Here is a 20936-nt window from a genome sequence, read left to right as displayed (position 1 = left end):
TGCATAGACTCGGTGAGTTGGGAGTCCAACTCGTCGAGTAGGGTCGTGTATCTTGGATGCGGGTCGGAAGTGACTCGGCGAGTCGGAAGGCTCGACTCGGCGAGTCTGAGCTGCTTAATGAAAACCCTAATTTTGAAGTTTGTTCCCTATATAAACATCATTATAAACCCTTGTGGCCTCCCTTAACACCATAAAAGACCGTTTACGACCGCAAACTCGCTGGAGTGTGAAGTGGGAGCATTTGGGAGCTTATCCTTGGTATTTTGGGGAGATTTCCAAGCCTTAAGAGGAAGTAATGAGGGGGAAGCACTAGATTGAGCATCTATTTTGTGTTGGGCAGCAGATTGAGGTATTAATATGTTACTTTCAGCTTTCGATCCTTAGAGTTCTTGAGGAAGATTATGGCCATTCTTGAGGGAAATGTAAGCAAGCTTAGATCTGGACCTATCACAAGGATATGGTTCCAGATCTGGACCTTCTTAGGTCCCAAATAGCATAAAGTTGTACCTTTTATTAATATTATTCCCTTTTCATGCATGGAAACCTTATTTGAGGGTTAGTTTTGGTGATTATGGCCATGTGAGGCCTTGCATGCACGTAAAGTTTGCAACTTTACGTGTTATCTACACTAGTAGGGGATAGATCTGAAGTTTGGGACCTTGAGTCCCACTGGAAAGGGCCGTAAACATGATGGACTAAGGGAACTCGACGAGTCGTGCAAGTGACTCGGCGAGTCGAGAGGGTTTTCTCAACTCACGGTTAAGTGTTCACGGCCAAGGGTTCACGGTCATGTGTTTTCGGTTGGGAGTTTACGGCCGTGAACATCAAGTAACTCGGCGAGTTGACGAGATAAGCAAGGAACTCGACGAGTGGCTGGTTAGGCTCGACGAGTTGAGGTCAACATGGACTGTTGACCTTGATTGTGGACCTTGACTCAGACCAGGGTTGGCCAGGGTTGATCCGGAGGGCGGTTGTGGTATTTCAAGGTCGTGATAGGTTAAGCACATGATGATTGCAGGCAGTTGAGTTGGAGTAGTATGTCGGGACTTACTGGGTCTTACCCTGTTAGTCCAACAGCTGGAGTTTCGACTGCGGGATTTCGACAGTGCGAGGTGAGTCTTCTCACCATACCAATGGGTCTAAGGCACCAAGGCCGACCCATTTATCTAGTTGTGATGATTGTTGCGAATGTGCTATTGATACATTATGTATTATGTGAAGACCATGCAGGGGTTCCCATGGCAAACGGTAATATATGTAGTATGCTAGTTGATTGTGGGGTATTTGGTATGCTAGTTGTCTTTGTGATACTTAAATGGAAGACATCGGGGGGTTCCCGAGGCAGTTGGACATAAGACCATGTGGGGGTTCCCATGGCGTTCCAGGCTAAGACCATGTGGGGGTTCCCAAGGCAGTGGGCTAAGACCATGTGGGGGTTCCCGTGGCACCCGGTGTAAGACCTTGGAGGGTTTCCAGGGCATCCTTATATGTTTGTTTGTTTAGCTCATATGTTTATATGTATAGTTTGCATTATGTATTGTTTGGCAAATTGACCTTGTGGGGGTTCCCAAGGCAGGAAGACCACGTGGGGGTTCCCGTGGCACTAGGTGTAAGACCCTGGAGGGTTTCCATGACTCCCTTATATGATTCTATGCAGGGCTTATGTGGTAGAGATAGCTTTTATAGCTAATATGATATGTGTTATGTGGATTGTGTGTGGGGTATGCTCTTTTATAGCTAATATGATATGTGTTATGTGGATTGTGTGTGGGGTATGCTCTGGGGGACTCACTAAGCTTTGTGCTTACGGTTTACAGTTTTGGTTTCAGGTATGATCGATTTAAAGAGGGAGAGCTCGGATTGATCGCAGTGCACACACCTATGATTTCCGCAATGAATGATTTTGGGATAAACTCTGATAAATGATTTACTTAACAATGATTTGGAATGGTTGGAATAAATGGTATCAGTGTTTTAGTTATATTATAAATGAAATTTTTACCCATGATTTTGGGTCGTTACAATCGGAGTTGAAGCGAATGAGATATGCATCTTTTAAACGTTTCACAAAAACCGGTTCCGGCCCTAAAAGTGGTTCCGGTTCCTAACACCGGTTCCGGTTTTTAGACCCGGTTTACCCGGACCCGATGGACCCAAATCCGGATTACCCGGAACCCGGATAAAACCAATTTTTAAACCCGGAACCGGAACCAGTTCTATATATTCCGGTTCTAACGGTTCCAGTTCCAGTTCCGATCCGATTCCGGTTCCGGTCCGGTTTTCCGGTTTTAAATCTCATCCCTACAAAGGGATAACCGAGTGACCCCTTTATTTTGTGCAAAGTGACTAATTAGACCAGACAAAAATAATTTTATTCCTTCAACAAATACGAAAATAAATTAAATGACTGAATAGGCAATTTTGTTTTTGATTGGGTTCTTGTTGCTTTCTTCTAAACTGAAATTTTAAAAGACAGAAACGACGAAAGATGACACGGTTTTTTTGTAGGCGATCTTTGTTCAAATTTAAAGACAAATGTTTTAATCAATAATCAGACAATGAGAATGTCTTTTTGTTTCAAACTTTGGGCTTAAATAACAACTCTTGATGCTTGTTTTTTCTGTGAAAATGGAGAACGAAATACACCAGAAAAGAAGACCACCCATTGAAGAGCTGACAAAGAGGATTCAAGATCTAGAAGACGCCCATGCTCACCTCAAACAAAAGATGTTCAAGTTCATGATCTCCGGTGACAGGAAAACTTCAAATTCAATAACTTCACGCCGATGGACTCAGCATTCACCTCTCATCTTAACAGAAACTGATTATTTCAATATCCTACAGTCAATCGATCAGCCAATTCATATAACCAATCTTAAGCGTTGCATAATCTACAGGCAAGTTTTTTATATCTTCATAATATTTGAGGCTGATTGTTGTATGATATTAACCTAAATTTCTCTCCAGATTTTGAGATTTATGCAGGAACCAAGCTTGGGAAAACTTGTATGGTTATAGTGCTGAGGAAATTCGTGGAAAAGGTTTTCTGGATCTTGTAGTAGAACCAAAGGATCTCCATATAGCTAATGATGTTGAGTATGAATCCACAGAAATGTTGAGTGTGAATCCACAGAAAAGCTGGTCAAAAATGGCAGGAACAATGTGAAGTTGTGAAGCCACAATTGTTGAATGAAGACCCAGTTGTGTTTTTTGACTACTTCTGATTTCCATCTCTATATAAGAGATTATTCTGTATTTGTAAAACTCGTATCTAGTGTAACACAGAAAGAGTGTAGATTAGCACCAAGAAATGTAAATTCCTAGTTACCGGTGGACGTAGGTCAGAGAAGGACCGAACCACGTTAAATCCCTCATGTTCATCCTTGTGTTCTTGTTTTTCGTGAGCTGTGTGTGTGTTTAGAGTCGTGTGTTAAGTGTCTCGATCCTAACAAGTGGTATCAGAGCAAGGTTGTAGCTCCAGAAGGTGATTTTAAGTTTTTGGTCGAAATTTTTTTTTCGTCAAAAACGATTTTGGTGTATACCGTTGGAAAGGTCTCGTTCCGAAGATTCCGAAAATATTTTTTTCTGAATTTTTTGACCACCGGAAGACGTCCAAATCGCCGGTCAAAGGTTCGCTGGAATAGTGACCGGGAAAACCAGTTCGCCGGAGAAGACGACACTGTACGCCGGAGCCTTGCCGGAGAAGACGACACTGTACGCCGGAGACCTGCCGGAGAAGATGACACTGTAGCGACACTGTAGCATCACTGTAGCGTCACTGTAGCAGAATTTGAAAAACTCAGATTTGGTCCCTGAAGTTTCAGAAAATTGCAAGACAGGTCCCTGTTCTTTCAGAAAATTGCAAAAATGGCAGAAGATGGTAAAATCAAAATTGACAAGTTTGATGGAACCGATTATGGATTTTGGAAGATGCAAATTGAAGATATGTTGTATCAGAAAAGTTTGCATTTGCCTATGTTGGGCGAACAACCGGATGACATGTATGATGAAGAATGGAAGTTGTTGGATCGACAAGCCTTGGGTGTAGTTAGGCTTTCATTGGCAAAGAGTGTTGCGTATAACATTGTTAATGAAACAACTACTTATGGAGTATTTAAGGCTTTGTCCAACATGTACGAGAAGCCGTCCGCTTCCAACAAAGTGTTCCTCATCAAACAATTGGTTAACACCAAAAAGAAGGAAGGTTGTCAAAGGAAATCTTGTGATAGCTCGTGGACATAAGAGGGGTTCATTATATATGGTCAGTTTACCGTCTGAGGGAGTAACCGTCCCAGTTCAGAAGAAAAACAAAATCCGGTTCATAGAGTCTCGTGGACAGAAGAAGGTTTGCTTTGCAGATGGCAAACCCAGAGTCACAGGTCAGATTCAGGTTGAACGTGTTTGGAACGGTTCAGAAAAACCAGTCAAGGGCATTCATAGCAGTGGGAGCATGGGCTTTGTTTCAGCTAGAATACCCAGAACACAGTGGGTTAAGAGAACCAATATTCCATCTGTAAAAGTCTCTCCAGATTATCTGCTTCACATGGAGAGTGTCGTTTGTTCTCAGGATGTTCCAGGATCGGGCAGTTCATTTCAGTGGGAGCCGGTGGAGACAGAGAACAGGTCAGTGGCAGACTTAGCCATGACTGATGCGTTGGAGCTAACGAAAGCTTCAACTGGCCTTCAGGTTAATTGAAGAGAAGGCCAGGGTAAACTAGGAAGGAGTTAAGATCAAATACAGATGCACAGTTGAAGCACAGGTGAAGATTGTTCCGTGGCTTCAAGTGGGAGATTGTTGAGTATGAATCCACAGAAATGTTGAGTGTGAATCCACAGAAAAGCTGGTCAAAAATAGCAGGAACAATGTGAAGTTGTGAAGCCACAATTGTTGAATGAAGACCCAGTTGTGTTTTTTGACTACTTCTGATTTCCATCTCTATATAAGAGATTATTCTGTATTTGTAAAACTCGTATCTAGTGTAACACAGAAAGAGTGCAGATTAGCACCAAGAAATGTAAATTCCTAGTTATCGGTGGACGTAGGTCAGAGAAGGACCGAACCACGTTAAATCCCTCATGTTCATCCTTGTGTTCTTGTTTTTCGTGAGCTGTGTGTGTGTGTTTAGAGTCGTGTGTTAAGTGTCTCGATCCTAACAAATGATATCCTACAACACATGTTAAAGGGTGAGTGCTGGACAGGGGAGTTTCCTATTAGAAATAAGAGAGGGGAAAGGTTTGTTATTATTGGTTCCACTAAACCTTTACGTGATGAAAATGGGACACTTATAGGGATTATAAGTGTATCAACTGCCCCAAGCCCATATCAACAAATAAAGCTAAGTGCTCCTATGGTAAATGAAACCAGTACCTTGTTTTCAAAATCTAAATGGAAAGGAAAAGAACAAAAAGGTTGTTTTGATCACACAACTAGTCGTTCTTGCTGGCATTGGATACACAGTGATCAAGATAAGTATGGTCTGAGAATGAGGGCGAATGTAGAAAATCAACAATGGATGGTAAACACTAATTGTGTTGGTCGTGATAACAAGGCTTTAAGTACTTGGTCTTTGTTTAATCACAGTTTTGATTGTGAAATCAAGTGGGAAGATTTGAGGATTAGAGAAGTGATTGGGCGAGGTATGTTAATGTTTTACAAGACTTTCACGTCTTTTTTTTTCTGCAAGTTTTTGATGTTTTACGTTTAACATACATTGTGGCAGGTTCATGTGGGATTCGATATCATGCAGTGTGGCAAGGATCTGTATGTTTCCATCTCTCCCTTGTTAATTTATGATGTTAAAATTGTAGGTGTATCTCATGTAAGTTGATTAAACTCAAGCATGAATATCACAACCTATTCAACACTAGTTTCAGAACTAATTATGTCATCATGTAACAAAAATTATAATTACTTGAATCATCAAAGATTCAAGTAACATCTCATGACATAAATTGAAGGACCAGTTATGTCATCATGGCTTACTATGTGATATAAATTATAATTATATCCCTAACAAAAAAAATATATAACATAAATGGTTTTACAGCCACATTATTGTACGTATATTCTAATAATGTATTGTTCATGTTATGCAGGATGTTGCCCTCAAGTTATTTTCCAAGCAGGCACACTCACATGATTTTATAGTATCATTTATGCATGAGGTATTTTATATCTTGAAAAAGTTATATCATTTTCAGCCCTGCCTCCCAGAAAAAAAAGTTTATAATAAATTTGTAACTTTTGCACAATCTTTATAGATTTTCTTGATCCACAACTATTCATGCATATCGGCTTTCTCCTTTTTCAAGTTATCTTTCATTCCAAATACATCACTCTGTTGGTCCAGACCCAAGAAAAATAATCATGCACACACCACTTTTCTGGATTATCTCTTTCATAGAAAACAGAAAATACATACATACAAATGGAAGAAATTCTACTCTATTTATACTAGTAAACATGCTAAGAAACAGGAATAAACTATCAGCTAAGAACCACAAATATAGGAGTACTAAGTCCACGTTTTGAAACCCCTTCAAACCAGGTCATTATTAGACTAAGTCTGACCTATCCAACTTGTGCATAAGGAAACCGAACCGACCCATTCGAACCTGTACCCGTGACCCAGCTTAACCCATCAAGATTACCCAACACACTCATCTTAACTTTGATCTGTTCTTGTAGTATATTGTTACTAAAGCTCTTCCCAAGAAAAGAAGAAAGCAACCCCATTAAAATATAATACAAATAAATAATAGATATCCAAATTTACACATGTCCAAAATGGGTGGAAATCATATTTTTCTAATTAAAGATCATGTTTTTCTAACAGTTTTTTCTTACAATTTGAAGGCATCTCTTATGAAAAGGCTTCGGCATCCAAATATTTTGCTCCTCATGGGTACAGTAGCATCACCTCAGTGCATATGCATTGTAACCGAGTTTCTTCGTCGGTTGGTATTCGTTTTCCCCCTTCTCAAATACATTCAATCATGTATGTTTGTGTGTATGAGAAGACACTATTATAGCTATTTCACACAACTAATGTTGGAATCTTATATATTTTATCTTGTGAAGTGCACATGCCTTTAATCTTATGCATGCATATATGACTTTGATGATTTTTATGTTCTTATAACTTTTGTGAAGTGGAAATTTGTTCAAGTTACTTCACCGAAAAAGAGCCAGATTGGATTGGAGACGCCGAATCCGTATGGCCATTGATATTGTAATCAATGTTTTCTCTCTAGCTACTTGCTAGTTTATCAATAAAAACTTTCGTCTTTCAAGAAAAAAACATTCCATTAAATATATTGATATTATCTTCATCATTATATACTTTTTTATATAGGCACGAGGAATTAATTATCTTCATCATTGCCTCCCTCCCATCATCCACCGTGATCTGAATTCTTCAAAACTTCTTGTGGATAAGGATTGGACAGTCAAGGTGACACTTCGTTCCATTTAACTACCATATTTATGTTCATATTCCGTCTGATGTTGTACATTTTCTTCTCTTTTTTCACAAATAAAATGATCTTGTGTCACTTACAATTGAATAGGTTGGTGACTTTGGTCTATGCTGTACTAAGCATGAAACTTATGAGACCATCAAGGAAAGGATTGGAATGGTACTATATATATATATATATATATATATATATATATATATATATATATATATATATATATATATATATATATATATCCTTCTTGATTAATACTTTTATTCCACTATAACTGATCAAAAGGAAAATGATCAAAACGGGTTATATTTTATCTTCTGTGGGACCATGTATATAATTTCATGAGTTGACAATCTTTTGTCTTTCTTTCTTGTTAGCCTTAGCATCAGTGGATGGCACCCGAAGTTCTTCGAAATGAGCAAGCAGATGAAAGGTAAATTTACTTGTTTGCATCCCTAACGATTGATTTATAAATCTATGTTTAGTTTTTATATATTTTTTAAAATGTTTCTTGGCTTTGTGTAGGTCGGATATATATAGCTATGGTGTGGTACTATGGGAAATTACCACAGAGAAGATCCCTTGGGATGGACTCAACTCAATGCAGGTTTTCTTCTTTCTAACATCATGTAAATGTGGAACCCATGATCACATCATATAAATTGATGAATACATTAAAAGGTAAAACATTTAAGTTTGAACTAAATTGAGAGGATTTGTTTGTAAATCATGTCAAAGACGATAATGATTTAGGAAGATTGGGCAAAGAAAGGGGATCTGTATACTAATAACAGTGTGTATATATATTCAGGTGATGGAAGCTGTAGGAGTCATGAATCAAGGGTTAGATATTCCAAAAGATGTGGATCCACAATGGGCTTCTCTTATTCAAAGATGTTTGTGCAGGTTCATTTTTCATAATCAATTAGAATACCTTCATAGTTTAATAACAAATCCTTTAAGTTTTCATATAATTTGTTTGAAAAAAAAAACAAGAAGTTTCTTGTTTTCTTTTTTTCCTTCTTAGTGAACCACAGTCGAGGCCAACATTCAAAGAGATACTAGAAGAGCTACACCACTTGGACATGCGGTTCAAGTTCATGCCACCACTACATGAGGACTCAAAGAGCAGTAAGGAATTGAAAATTATGTGAAACAGATGCATGATCTTGTTCTTTTGAACTTGAAGGATTTCACTTGCTTGTGTTGAAACTTAGTTAATCTATGAATGTGGAATGAAAATCAACGAGAATGATGACAAAAGATGGCTTTATTATTCATGATTTGTGAAAGCGTACAAGAACATAACAAAGAAACCGGAATGGGAGTAATATTTTGAAAGTGTACAACTTAAATGGGCAATCAACATGTTGTTCTTCAAACTTAAGAGCACCAACTTGATCGCTTTGAGAACATTTGTCAGACACCTAGACCTAGTGTGTGTATTTTGAAACTCCACCTCAACACAAAATTTCTTTCGTAGAGGGTTCGTGTTTTTAATTCAAATCTTCAAAACAAAAAGAATTGGAGTCAATTGTTTCCTACTCAAAAAACACTTTTGACTTAATTTAATTTTCAGTTAATACTCCTTGACTTTACTTTTAAGTCACTAAAGAGTCCTACAATGATAATGATGATTATGTCAGTATGGTGGAGGATGATGATGATGATAGTATGGAGAAAGATGATGATTATGTCAATATGAATGGATTTCTTTAATGACTTGGATATGTAACACTTAAATTTCATAATTGGACTTCTTGGCAGATACGAGGAATTCAACAAAATCCACTTCCAATTGCTAAAAAGAAACCCATAGAAATGAAGCTATCCTCTCTTTTCCCTTTTCAGAAATTGAATGAAGAAAATGTAGGCCAAACCCTAGGCTTAAATAATTTTCATACTTGAATTCAAGAAGTCCTTCCACTTAGGTGCTGTTTGTTTTTTCGAAGCGAAAATTTATGAAGTGTGCGGATCACCTCTGCAATCCTCTGCAACAGAAGAGGTGGAACAAACGGCTGCAGCACATAATAAGAAGCATGTTTGTTTTTTAACATCTGCAGACTGCTGCAGTAAACTGAAATTTAAATAAACTAATTTTATAAACTTAAAATAGTTCTCAACACCGAAATTTTAATAATTCTAGTTTTAAAACATTGAAAGACTACTAAAAATAACATGTAAAAAAACAAAAATATAAAACTTTTTTTAAAAAAAAACTTACAAAAATATAAAAGAAGCTAGCAGCTTTATTCTAGAAAAAAAAAACTAATTTTAAAAAACATAAAAAAGAAAATAATAAAAAAATTAAGAAAGTATTGCAAACGATGTGTACAAAGTTCGTAAAAAATTACACACGTTAAAAAATATGAAACTGAAACTGAAACTGAAAATATTATTAACGGAAACGGTAAAAAAATTAAAAAAATCAAAGTTTTTTTTTTTAAATCAAGTTAAAAAAATTTGTGGAAACTATAATAAGAAATTGTATTAAATCCGTAAATAAAAGTTTTTTTTTAATTGTTTAAAAAAAGTAAGTTATACCAAAATTCTAAAAAAAACTTCAAAAAATTGAAAGCTGAAGAGGTTTGAAGAGGCAAGTCAAGTGCTACGCCACGCAGCACACGCGCAGAGGTTTTGCAGTCTGAAGTCTTCCAAAAAACAAACTGCTACGAGAGGGAAAATGTTGCGCGTGTGCTGCGCCGCGCAGCAGAAAGTGGTTTGAAGAGGTTTTTCTAAAAAAACAAACAGCACCTTAGACTCAATGCATAAATGGTCGTTAATAATGTTTTAATAAACCGCAATATAAACCCAACTTCATTAATCTTTCACTTCAAGGTCAAACTTCTAAATAGGCTTAAGCTCATATACGCCAAATTAGTCGACCCAGTCATGATGTTAGCCCAAAATAATAGGCAAGCCCAATTCCTCATCTTTAAACAACCAAAGCTTTATTTGTAAGAGGCTTAGGTTATTCTATTCAAAGTAATTATTGTGTTATTGTATGTATAAATATGGGCCAATCATTTTACTTATTTTAAGAAAGTGATTAATACATATTATTGAATTAAAAATAATCGAAAAATACCATCTAATTTAACTAGAAGGGTATTTTAGTCAATTAATATAGATTTAATAAAGTAAATTTGCATATTTTAAGGGATCATAGATTCTATTAATTTTAAAAATCCGATTTTACGAATTATAAGATTTTTAATTCGGACATTCTGACAGAATATGTTTGAGTATGTTAAAAAAAAAAATTCTAGAACCATAAAATAATAAAAATATTCTTGAACATATTTCTTGTAGAATAACAAATTCTCGAATCAGCAATTGAAGAATTAAAACAAAAATTATATTAATTCTTATAGAATACATGTAACAATTGCTAAGAATTACATTTGTTGTTAAAGAATAACACTAAAAAACTGTAAAATCGGGAAAAAAAAACATCAAAATCTAACAAATACACTAATTTATTCTAAAATAATAATGTTGCTAAGAGGCGTCGTTCAAATTTCGTGGTCCGTTCTTCAAGCATCAGCTTCTGTGGAAAATAATCCAATGAATAAATTAGTGAGAAAATATCCATATTCCATTCCAGCATGAATGGAATTCGTGATTCCATTCTGATAGAATTGGAATTCATTTACCAATAATTATATTAATTTGGGGCATTCTAACAGAATATGTTCATGATTATCATAAAAAACATTCTTTTCTGATAGAATATTATAAACGAAGAAATACCATTCAGTTGAAACATTTTACCGAGCGTTTGGTGTGCATCAAAACAACTTTCAATTTCCTGTAAAAATTAGACAATCAGAACAAATTCCCAAAAAACCTAAACACATCGAGTCTATCAATGTCATCATTCAAGACTGTATTTTTGAATCATCCAACAGAAGATTCCTAATTTCGTACATTTTTATTGGGGATTTCGTTTGGGATGGTTCAAATAACGAAAACTAGGGCTTTTCTGCCAATTCGAACTCAAAGAACACCTGATCGATCGGCCTACATGTCTATGAAATACTAAATGCTAACAGATTATACAAACTGAGCATTCGTCACTACAAATAAAACTGCTTATTGATATGACTAATATCTATTAACAGCCTCGATTAACTCAGAGAGCAGAGCACAAAAGGGGCAAAACCTGAAATCAGAATCGACCTCCCGTGCACAGAATTGACATCGAAGGCTCTCTGATGGCCGAAGGAATTTCCATGTGATCGATAATCTCAATTCCAGGAGGTGCTACCGGTACATCACCATGGTTGATCAGCAAAAACTTCTTGATTACTGTCAAGCAATCGTATTTCACAAAAGCCCTCTCTGCTCTTCCTGATTCCTGTATTAATTTCCTAAACTTTATGAAACTCATCTCCATGTAAACAGAGTGAGAGAAAGAAGAAGAAGAAGAACCTGGAATTGAGAGATGTAGAAATCGTCTCCAAACGATTTGGTGAATAAGTGAGTTGGATTGATAGGGTATCTTGGAAAAAATGGAATACCGAGAGAAAAGATTCCTTTGACTCTATCTGGTCGGAAAAGACTCAGATGCCAGACGGATGTTGCTCCCCAATCGTGTCCCACCACAAACACCTGATATTCATACTTACACAAAATCAACCCTAACGTTGATTAAAGCTTCATCGCCATTAAAGCCACATACGACATACCTGTTGTTGATTGAAGTGATCTAGAAGGCCGATGAGATCACCGACTATGTGGAAGAAGGTGTAGGAAGAGGGAGAGGATGGGGAGTCGGAATCGCCATAGCCGCGGAGGTCAGGTGCGAGGACACGGTAACCATGGTTACTTAAGTGAGTGATCTGATGACGCCATGAAAACCAGAGCTCCGGGAAGCCATTGAGGAGGAGCACTACAGGTCCGTCGCCTTTTTCTGCAACATGCATCGATATTCCGTTGGTTTTGATTTTATGGTGAGCTATTTCACCCATCTTCTTCATCCATTCCATTTCCATGTCTGCCGGAGTCGATGAATATAAGAGAGGAGGGAAGAGGCGGACTACAAATTGGGTTTTAAAACTGATATCCCTAAATTAAAGGGATATTAATTGATTTATATATTTATCATAATTAATTAAGTATAAGATTACATATTTACCCTTTTGAAATGATTGGCCTGTATTTACTCATACAATAACACACTAATTAGTTTAAACAAATGAACCTAGCTCATTTGTAAGATGCTTAAAAATTGTTGCCTATGAAGAATATTGGTCTAGACTGACATGACATTTTAGGTTGCACAGTTCTCTAACTCCAAAGTATTCGGCTTTCATGTGATTTGATCTATAATAATCTAAAAAGATTCTTTTGAAACTAATTCTTTTCCATCAATTATAAAAGAATAAAAGAGTGAACAAAACACTTAGACATTGCATTGTTATTCATTTTCAAATTAGCAAACATGGAACCTTACTAATAGAATCCATAGTCCTCAAATTAGCAGATGCAAACCTTTCAACATCCGAATTAGCAGACACATACATGCTGTGACACAACTATATCCAAGTTAGCAGGCGCAAAACCTCAAGTTTTCGGTCTCAGAATTAGTAGACATATACCCATTGTGATACAATTACATCCAAGTTAGTAGTCGCAAAGCCTTTAGTTTTCAAATTAACAAACACATACAACTAACCTCCATCAAGAACACTATAAGAAACATCAACAACAAGAACAATAGAACTATGAGCCAAAACCAATTTTTTTGTCAAATAAAAGGGGGTTTTCTAAAAAAAATAGGATCTTTAACTTACCAATTAACCAAACATTATCTTTCGGTAAATCAGCTAGAACATGCAAAACGAAAATAAAGAAATGTTCATGTTCAAACAGAGATTCAAAAAATATTAGATGTTTTATAGTATTCACCCGCGATAAAATAGCACTTTCATTGCCAAAGACGTCATTTTATACAATATTTATTTTTGAAAATTACCAATTATAACATTGTATTCCATATTAAATAGTTTTCCAATGTATGGTAGATCCCATCATACAATTACATTTTCTAACCATTTTCATGCTCATATTCAATAAATAAATCAAATTCTTCAATTATATCAATATACCATAACAAAAGTCTAGCACCTAGATTACTTCACAACCATCAACATACATAAAAACCTAGTTATATACTTGGTATCATTGCACGATGCTTAACATTAATCCAAGCTTATATCTCACGTGCATAAACACATTGAACTTCAAGAGATTGGCAATAATTATATCAAAATAATCACAAATCAACAATAAATAAGTGATGTATACCTCCAACATTTCAAGATTTTAATGTCTACGTTTGCATTGTACTTCATTTTATCTAGCATGACATTGTACTCCCATCATCAACCAAATTTCATGTTGGGTACAAAGTTATCTATATATGACTTTGTAAATGGTTTGACTTTTGTAGACCCACTTGCATGTGGTGCATTAGTCTTGTGACATGAGATAGAGAGTGAGAGAGAGACATGTAAACACCTGTATATAAGGTGGGTTCATACCACTTATGGAGGTGTGCTCGAGAAATGTAACATTGAGTGTGTTAGTGTGTGTTAATTATGTAGATTTAGATCTAGATCCTTTTTTGTAACACCTTACATAATCGAATGCATCTCTTAAACACCCAAATCACCGTGTTTTTTGTGTTATTTAATTCTGCATGCCAAATCAATGCTCATAATTCACATCAATTGGTATCAGAGCGGGTCTTCGAAGATCAACATGATTTTTTGAAGAAACGATTCTCGGTTTGGCTAAATTTGTCACAATTGGAACATTTATGGTGAGTCTCTCTATGATCTCTCTAAATCTCTTTGATTCGTGCTTTGCGTTCTTGAATTTTTTATCATTTTGACTCATTGGATCAATTTTTTTTTAAAAACCCATTTGTTTTGATCCAATAATTTTTTGTTGATCAAGTCTCAATCCAATCCTATTTGTTGTTCGATATGATTCTCAAATTTCAATTGTTCATTTGAATCGATTATAAGTCCAAAATTCATTGTAGTTCAATCATTTTCTTGATTTAGACCAAAAGTAATTTTCTATCAAAATGTCGAAATCTACTGTTCACAAAAATTTTGAGCCCAATCATCAAATTAGTTACTGTTCGTCGGCCCAAATTTATGATCCAATGTTTTAAGCCTTTTACTGTTCTTCATGGATTCAACGTGTCTAATGATTCAATTAAATCAGTACAAGACATATTATTCGTTGTTCATCAGTTTTCGCCGTATGCTTAAATGAGTTGTACATTTCAAATCTTCTTGTCTCTCGTATAGATCTGCAAGTCCTTGTGTTCCAGTTTTGTTTCAAGGTTTCTTACTAATCGATTAGAAGTGTCGATTAATATCAACTTATGAATCGATTTTATATGAATGGTTCTATCACAAAATCGATTATAATTAAGTTACTGTTAAGAAATCGAAAATTAGATCTTTGATTTGAATTCGGTGATGAAATCTCAAAGCGAAAGTCAAGAACATGATGAACAGTGATGAAGAACAGTTCGAATAGTATGTTTGATCTGAACTTGCTCTGAAAAGTTTTCGATTTGTGTTTGTTAACTGACAAATTCGAAAAGTCAAAGATGGGTTGAAAAAGTCAAAATCGATTAAGGTTCATGTGTAAGAGCGAATTGGTGTCATAATAACAAGCGATGGTTTGATATTGAATCGATGTTGAAAAAAAGCAAATGAGAGAATGGCTGTCAATTTTGGATACGGGAGTTAGAAGAGCTGAAGCCATGGAGTCGACTATATATTCTTTAAACTATGTAGATTTTCTTATGACATAATAGACATTATCAACATAAGAAAATATCACACATTTATGCCTAACATAAAAGTGTCAAGTAAATACATTCCTAATTGCATACTTCCATCTTTGTTGTATAATATGTACAATCCTTCGATTCCTTCAAAAACTTAATCTTAACATGATCATAAAATTCCAAACACTCATCTCAAATCGTTCTAACGTCACTTGGGAGTTTACTAACTCTTTAAAACACGTTCTCGATTCATGCAACCCACATGTATTATTTAAAATACATTCATACAAAACTCGTGAAACTATTAGTTTTGTTTTATGTTTTCAAATTAATTTCTTATAAATATATTTAAGTTTTTCTAATCATGTATTTCTAGGTCGAAAGCATGACATGAAGAACTTTCATATGCTCATCTTTCTTATTCTTCTTCTTGCGACATGCATGGTCAAAGGTAAATCATTCGATAGCTTTTCATGTTAACTAACAAAGGGTGCATATAATATATATACACACACATAACATGTGTGTATAAAACAATGATTTTTTGTTTGTATAAAGGTAGCACAATCGGGATCAAAGAGGCTAAATATGGATCTGGTTGTTATTCTGGTGATTATAACGATAAGTTTCAAATTTGTTGCAAACAAAATTTCGTAGTTAAGAGTTGTTATGCCAAAATGGAAGATTGTAAAAAAAAATTGTCCATACACTAACACTGCATAAATAAAAGTAAGTAAAATATATCAGCATCATTTTACAGTTTTCTATTCTTTTGTCTTGAACACAAAACATCCATTTCAATTTCACAACATTTTAATTAGGAAAATTTGGATTCAATTGCATAACATAAAAGTTGTGACACAATGTAACATAAACTAAATGACGTTTAACAACATTTTGGAAATAACAAGACAGATGTTGAATTTAAAGATTACCCACATGAAGCAAGTGCCTTATTGCAGCAACTGCATCACCCTTGTGTTCCCTTAATGTTCTTTCAGCCACCTTTTTATCCAACTGCAGTAACAAGCCATGAGTAAAATATCCTTTTTTTTGCAAATAAATCATCACAAAAATCCCAGAAAACAAACAATTAAACTTTCAATTGATTTTTTCCTAAAATCTCTCATTTCAGAGAACAATGGGACAGTTATACCTCTAGTTCACTTGCAATGATGTCAACTTCAGCAGCATTGATCTTAACAGCAGCCAATTCTTTCTCCCTTGAAAAAATCATAAAATAGCATCAATTGATATTAAGTTATTAACATATATATAAGAAACATAAATAAAGTTTAGTGGTGTGATTATTAAGCTGGAGATGATAAATTGATAATGATCTATAGAAGGATCATAATACCCATTAAGAATGCCATGAAGGATTACTGTATGAAAATAGACTTTTTGTTTCACAGTCAGGATTACCAATATGAGTAGTCCCTCTGATGAAAATTAAAACAATCACTTTTGACACATGACATTTATAAGGTTCTTGATGCTTCAAAATGTTGTTAATGATACACCAGATTTGGTTAGTAGCCCTCATAACTATGTAATCAGTTAAATTCAGAAAGATAGATGCAAAAACATCTTATATCTGTAAGATAAGTTTTCCTCATTGTAACATTTCAGAAAAAAATGAAAACGTAAACATTTACATGATTGATAGAAGTATACATATGGTAATTGAACATGGATAGTTCAGTGATAAATAAACTTTCATCAGTGTGTTGATAGATGATATTTGCATAAAAAGTAAAATGCAGAAATAATTTTTGGGACACTGATTGCAAACCTCAATCTCATAGCATTCAAATCAGCTTCCTTTGATGCAGCAATCGAAGCCATAGCCTATTCAATACAAATTTTAAACAATAAAACCTAAATAACCGATTCATACGATCAATCCATCATAAAACCAGACAGTTAGTAAAATTTACACACAAACCTCTTGAACACGAGTCGAATCGAGCTGACGATCTTCGACATGGTCGGTAAGTTTGTCGAGTGCTTTGCTCTGTTGCTGTAAGTCCTTGGAGTCCTCTACTCTCTCAATCCCTTCGTCTCCTGCCTCCATAATTGTCTTCACTCCTTCGAATCACAAAGCTCTGCAAATGGCGAAATCGTTTGCCCTAAAAGTTTCTAGTTTTCGGGTTCTTTCGCATAAGCCATGAACAAACCCTTTTGAAACCCATTTTAATAATGGGCCCAAACCCATTCTTATTTTTTGTTATTATTTAGAATTTAGGGTTAAAAAACTTAAAATATTCGGGTTATGTCATGAAATGTAAAATAAAACTAAAATTCTTTAAATATTTTAAGCTATAAATCAACTACTATATGATTGGTTGATCATTCATCTCATTCTTTGTTATTCTGATTATTTAAATATTTAAATTGCAAAAATCACAAGCTCAAGAATATTGGTTAATAATAACCTATAAGCCATTATTTACAAAATAATTACAATTGTTTCATTCCTTTATGCCATGTCGTTTAGAAGGAAGAAACTCAAAACACCCATAACCTAATAATTATAGTACAAGCAACCTAAACTTCATTGTACAAGTTTTTTTTAATGCATGTGGAAACGGCAACCTTAAAAGTTTATGCAGAATATCCGGCAAACAACCACTTCTTTCCATCGATAAATTTTATAGAGAGGAATGGTGGAGCTTCTTCATCACTCAGTTTCTTCAACCATTGAACCCGCTCACTCGTACCAGCTCCGGGTCCATGGCATTTGTATTCACAATGGCATAGATTTCTGTAAAAAATACAAGTGAAAAAGTTAAGAAATAATGATAAAACTTGGTTAATATATAAAATCATTAAATGAATGAATTGTGTTTTATTCAACATGGTAGATTTTTTATTTTTTTCAAGTTGTATTTATTACAATGAAATTATAGATAATAATGAAATAACTCAGGGGCACATTCAAAATTTTATATGTATAAAAATATATTATGTATAAAAATCAGTGAACAGGGGGCACAGTCAAAATTTTATATTTTTGGGCCTAATATGTATAAAATTAAAGTATAAAAGCTACTTCTAACCAAAAAATGAGGGGGGCCACAGCCCCCCTTGCCCTAATAAAGCTCCGCCCTTAAATAACTCATTCCAAGGAAATGGAAAAACACTTTTGTGTGAAATGAAATTGATCATTCCAAAAAGAATGTGTGCCTACTATTTTTTTCAACTTTCATTCTCATTAAAAGCTATCACTGAAAATACTGAGTTGTATAAAAAATAAAAGGGAAGAGGGGGAAGATAGAGGGAAGCTTACTCAGTACTACCGTGATGGTTCCAATCACTCCATCCTTCGGGTCTTACAGTCTTAGATAAGTAAGTTTTTGCAAAAACTACTCGAGAATGGGTACCTCTAGGTCTACCTAAGAAAGCATGTCCAGTGCCAAAAACTCTCCCACCAACGAAAACAAATCCAGTATTTTCATCTAGACCCGATCGCGTATGGGCCGTCACTAACCCTTGAATCTCCATTCGTTTATCATTAATCACAAAAATCTCACATTCCTGCACGAGTACCATAAGCAGTAACAATTCATTTGGGAGGGTAGAGTTATAGGGTCTATATTTTATAATATTTTTAATTAAAATAGAAAACTTACATGAAAAATGGATCGGCCGCGACCGAAAATAATATCGACCGCACCCTGGATGTAGCAATGATCGTAGTAATGTCTACCTTTGTTATCAAGAAGAGTGTTATGGGAACTATAGAATCCACAACTATAGAATGCAACCTTGTCCGCACCCACATATGCTGCCACAGTTTGGTTATGTGAGGTGTTAGCGATCCCTGTAGGTGCATCATTCTGTCCAAAACATGTGCATTAGAAGGTTGTACTTTATGCATTGTTGTGTTGTAATTGGTGAATTAAAAACTTGTACCTTAAAGCTAATACCATAGGCAACGAAATTAGGAGCTTCAACTTTGAAAGTGGAAGATTGATAGTTGTTTTCAGAGCTTTCTGCCCAAACTATGACTGTTTTAGTGCTCCCACTTCCCCTCAAGTAAATGTGTGGTTTTTCCCTTGGAATTATTACTTTTTCCCTACATTAAAACCCCATTATGATTAAATTTATGTATATAGTTTTGAGGTGACAAAAACTTAGTGTTTGGGTTGGTCGGTTGATGGGTCATAGATGTTAAACAAGGGCACGGCCCATATAGTTATTTGTGTAGTCTTACTCAATCTTAATTCGAATTAGCCATAAACAAGTCAACTCATGTAACTCGTTTGATTATATGGGTTTGTGGGTTGGATTTAGGTTTTTCATGGGTCAGAATCGGGTTTGTGAGTTTCGGGAAAAAAAATCCCTAAATATCACATAGTTACTTATCAGTCCTTACTCATTTATTTATTTAATAAATATAATTTTTATTTATTTAAATATAATAAAGTAAACGAGTTCACGCGTCAACCAGTGAAATTATTTGCAAACCCGAACATTACTCGTATAATAAACGGATTGGCAGGTTGACGGGTTAGAAAAACTCAACCGAACTCTGTTTCGTGTCGTGTCGAGAATTGACACCCCAATAAAAACAGGTGGGGTTCTTTTTGTAATCCTATACGCTATATAAATATAGTTTTGTAAAAATTTATAGTTATAATAATAACCTAATTCTGTTTTGACTTAAAAGTTAGAAGATTGCAAGTATTGAATATACTTAAAGAGACTAACTCGTTTTACTCATTTTTTCAGCTATTTTTTATGTTAAATTACTAATTACTAGTTAGACATGCCATGGATAAAATCTAAATCTACATAGATCAATATTCACATAAATGATTTATTCGAAATCGATGCCTCTAATAGACATTATGTACGCCTAAATAGACTAACTGCTTATTTAGCCACATATAATATGACTCTAATAAACATTAATGTACGCTTAAATAGACTAATTGCTTATCTGCCGTTCTAAAAAAAATAAAATTAAATAAACATCTATAATGCATGTTGTAATATATAATGTTTAACATGATAATCGATAAAGTTCTATTATATTAATTGATATGGAAAACGAAATATAAATAAGAAATAAGAAATATCTTAGAAAACTTTATTAAAAATATAAATCATCACCTGTAAATTCCTTTTTTGACATGGATGACAACCCAATCTTGATTATTATCAGGAACAGAATCAATGGCACCTTGTATCGACCTATAATTTTCTGGTCCATTAATGTCAACGATGAAGGTTCGATTTGGTAAGATTTGTGAGGTCAAAAAAGACGCATCTACCCCTTGTGGCCTTAGCCTGAGAATACCTTTGCCATCGACACCATCTAGAAAAACCGTAAATGTGATAAATGTGAGTACGTATAGAACTATAATTGTTTTAAAAGGATTAGACTGTAATCGAAACATAGTGAACAAAATATAGAAAATTGTGGGATAAAAGAAAGAAATTGAAGTAAGAAAATGTTTGGTTTCTTAGGGTTCTTCTGGTTTTGAAGGCGGGGTTTTAAATTTTGTAGGGTGTTAAGAAGGGTAATTTTCTCCTCCAGTAATTCGTGTGGTGAATATCTTGATATTGGTTTTTCTACGTTCTTTTGGTTTTAAGATTTATGTGTGGTTAAGGAATCTTTTGTTTTTAAGGTTTT

General features: G+C 34.9%; 3 protein-coding genes, 1 long non-coding RNA gene and 1 pseudogene across 5 annotated transcripts; 2 read left to right on the top strand and 3 right to left on the bottom strand.

The window, feature by feature from the left end:
- The first annotated feature begins 3867 nt into the window (after positions 1 to 3867).
- On the top strand, positions 3868 to 9007 carry LOC145115427 (putative serine/threonine-protein kinase SIS8). Its single transcript, XM_079051720.1, has 12 exons — positions 3868 to 4204; positions 5200 to 5637; positions 5721 to 5761; positions 6097 to 6165; positions 6857 to 6957; positions 7154 to 7232; positions 7356 to 7454; positions 7570 to 7638; positions 7857 to 7906; positions 7999 to 8080; positions 8285 to 8379; positions 8501 to 9007. The coding sequence occupies exons 1-12, from the start codon at positions 3868 to 3870 to the stop codon at positions 8625 to 8627; spliced, it is 1587 nt and encodes a 528-aa protein (XP_078907846.1). The 3' UTR covers positions 8628 to 9007.
- A 2637-nt stretch (positions 9008 to 11644) lies between these two features.
- Positions 11645 to 12455, bottom strand: LOC145115419 (epoxide hydrolase 1 pseudogene; annotated as a pseudogene).
- Positions 12456 to 15457: 3002 nt separating this feature from the next.
- Positions 15458 to 16038, top strand: LOC145147626 (uncharacterized). Of its 2 annotated transcripts, XR_013728534.1 has the most exons (3): positions 15458 to 15556; positions 15669 to 15743; positions 15851 to 16038. It is a non-coding gene; the product is annotated as an uncharacterized LOC145147626 (long non-coding RNA). The 2 variants fall into 2 exon arrangements; XR_013728528.1 differs by lacking the exon at positions 15458 to 15556 and having other exon boundaries at positions 15588 to 15743.
- A 45-nt stretch (positions 16039 to 16083) lies between these two features.
- Positions 16084 to 17472, bottom strand: LOC145147609 (DNA-binding enhancer protein-like protein). Its single transcript, XM_079075087.1, has 4 exons — positions 17241 to 17472; positions 17088 to 17143; positions 16449 to 16515; positions 16084 to 16309 (listed from the first exon to the last, which is right to left on the bottom strand). The coding sequence occupies exons 1-4, from the start codon at positions 17367 to 17369 to the stop codon at positions 16217 to 16219; spliced, it is 345 nt and encodes a 114-aa protein (XP_078931213.1). The 5' UTR covers positions 17370 to 17472; the 3' UTR covers positions 16084 to 16216.
- A 270-nt stretch (positions 17473 to 17742) lies between these two features.
- Positions 17743 to 20840, bottom strand: LOC145105257 (Pectin lyase-like superfamily protein). The gene is made up of 5 exons (XM_079042390.1): positions 20414 to 20840; positions 19211 to 19373; positions 18928 to 19134; positions 18585 to 18832; positions 17743 to 18059 (listed from the first exon to the last, which is right to left on the bottom strand). Exons 1-5 carry the CDS (start codon positions 20698 to 20700, stop codon positions 17900 to 17902), a joined length of 1065 nt encoding a protein of 354 aa, XP_078898516.1. The 5' UTR covers positions 20701 to 20840; the 3' UTR covers positions 17743 to 17899.
- Positions 20841 to 20936: the final 96 nt, after the last annotated feature.

The sequence above is a fragment of the Lactuca virosa genome, chromosome 1 (genome assembly GCF_052849685.1).
Source record: "Lactuca virosa cultivar CGN04683 chromosome 1, Lactuca_virosa_CGN04683_v6, whole genome shotgun sequence".
NCBI lineage: Eukaryota > Viridiplantae > Streptophyta > Magnoliopsida > Asterales > Asteraceae > Lactuca > Lactuca virosa.
Note: the sequence above shows the minus strand (reverse complement) of the source record. Positions and strands in the feature narration are given on the sequence as shown.

What these genes read in the sequence shown, in the direction of transcription:
- LOC145115427 (XM_079051720.1), top strand. Translation starts at nt 3,868, where the DNA reads ATGGCAGAAGATGGTAAAATCAAAATTGACAAGTTTGATGGAACCGAT. An exon ending in TCAAGGAAAGGATTGGAATG is followed by an intron (nt 7,639 to 7,856) that starts GTACTATATATA and finishes TGTTAGCCTTAG; the next exon opens with CATCAGTGGATGGCACCCGA. An exon ending in AATGAGCAAGCAGATGAAAG is followed by an intron (nt 7,907 to 7,998) that starts GTAAATTTACTT and finishes GGCTTTGTGTAG; the next exon opens with GTCGGATATATATAGCTATG.
- LOC145147609 (XM_079075087.1), bottom strand. Translation starts at nt 17,369, where the DNA reads ATGGAGGCAGGAGACGAAGGGATTGAGAGAGTAGAGGACTCCAAGGAC. An exon ending in TTGAATGCTATGAGATTGAG is followed by an intron (nt 16,516 to 17,087) that starts GTTTGCAATCAG and finishes GATTTTTTCAAG; the next exon opens with GGAGAAAGAATTGGCTGCTG. An exon ending in TCATTGCAAGTGAACTAGAG is followed by an intron (nt 16,310 to 16,448) that starts GTATAACTGTCC and finishes TTGTTACTGCAG; the next exon opens with TTGGATAAAAAGGTGGCTGA.
- LOC145105257 (XM_079042390.1), bottom strand. Translation starts at nt 20,700, where the DNA reads ATGTTTCGATTACAGTCTAATCCTTTTAAAACAATTATAGTTCTATAC. An exon ending in CCTATGGTATTAGCTTTAAG is followed by an intron (nt 19,135 to 19,210) that starts GTACAAGTTTTT and finishes TGTTTTGGACAG; the next exon opens with AATGATGCACCTACAGGGAT. An exon ending in GCGGCCGATCCATTTTTCAT is followed by an intron (nt 18,833 to 18,927) that starts GTAAGTTTTCTA and finishes GTACTCGTGCAG; the next exon opens with GAATGTGAGATTTTTGTGAT.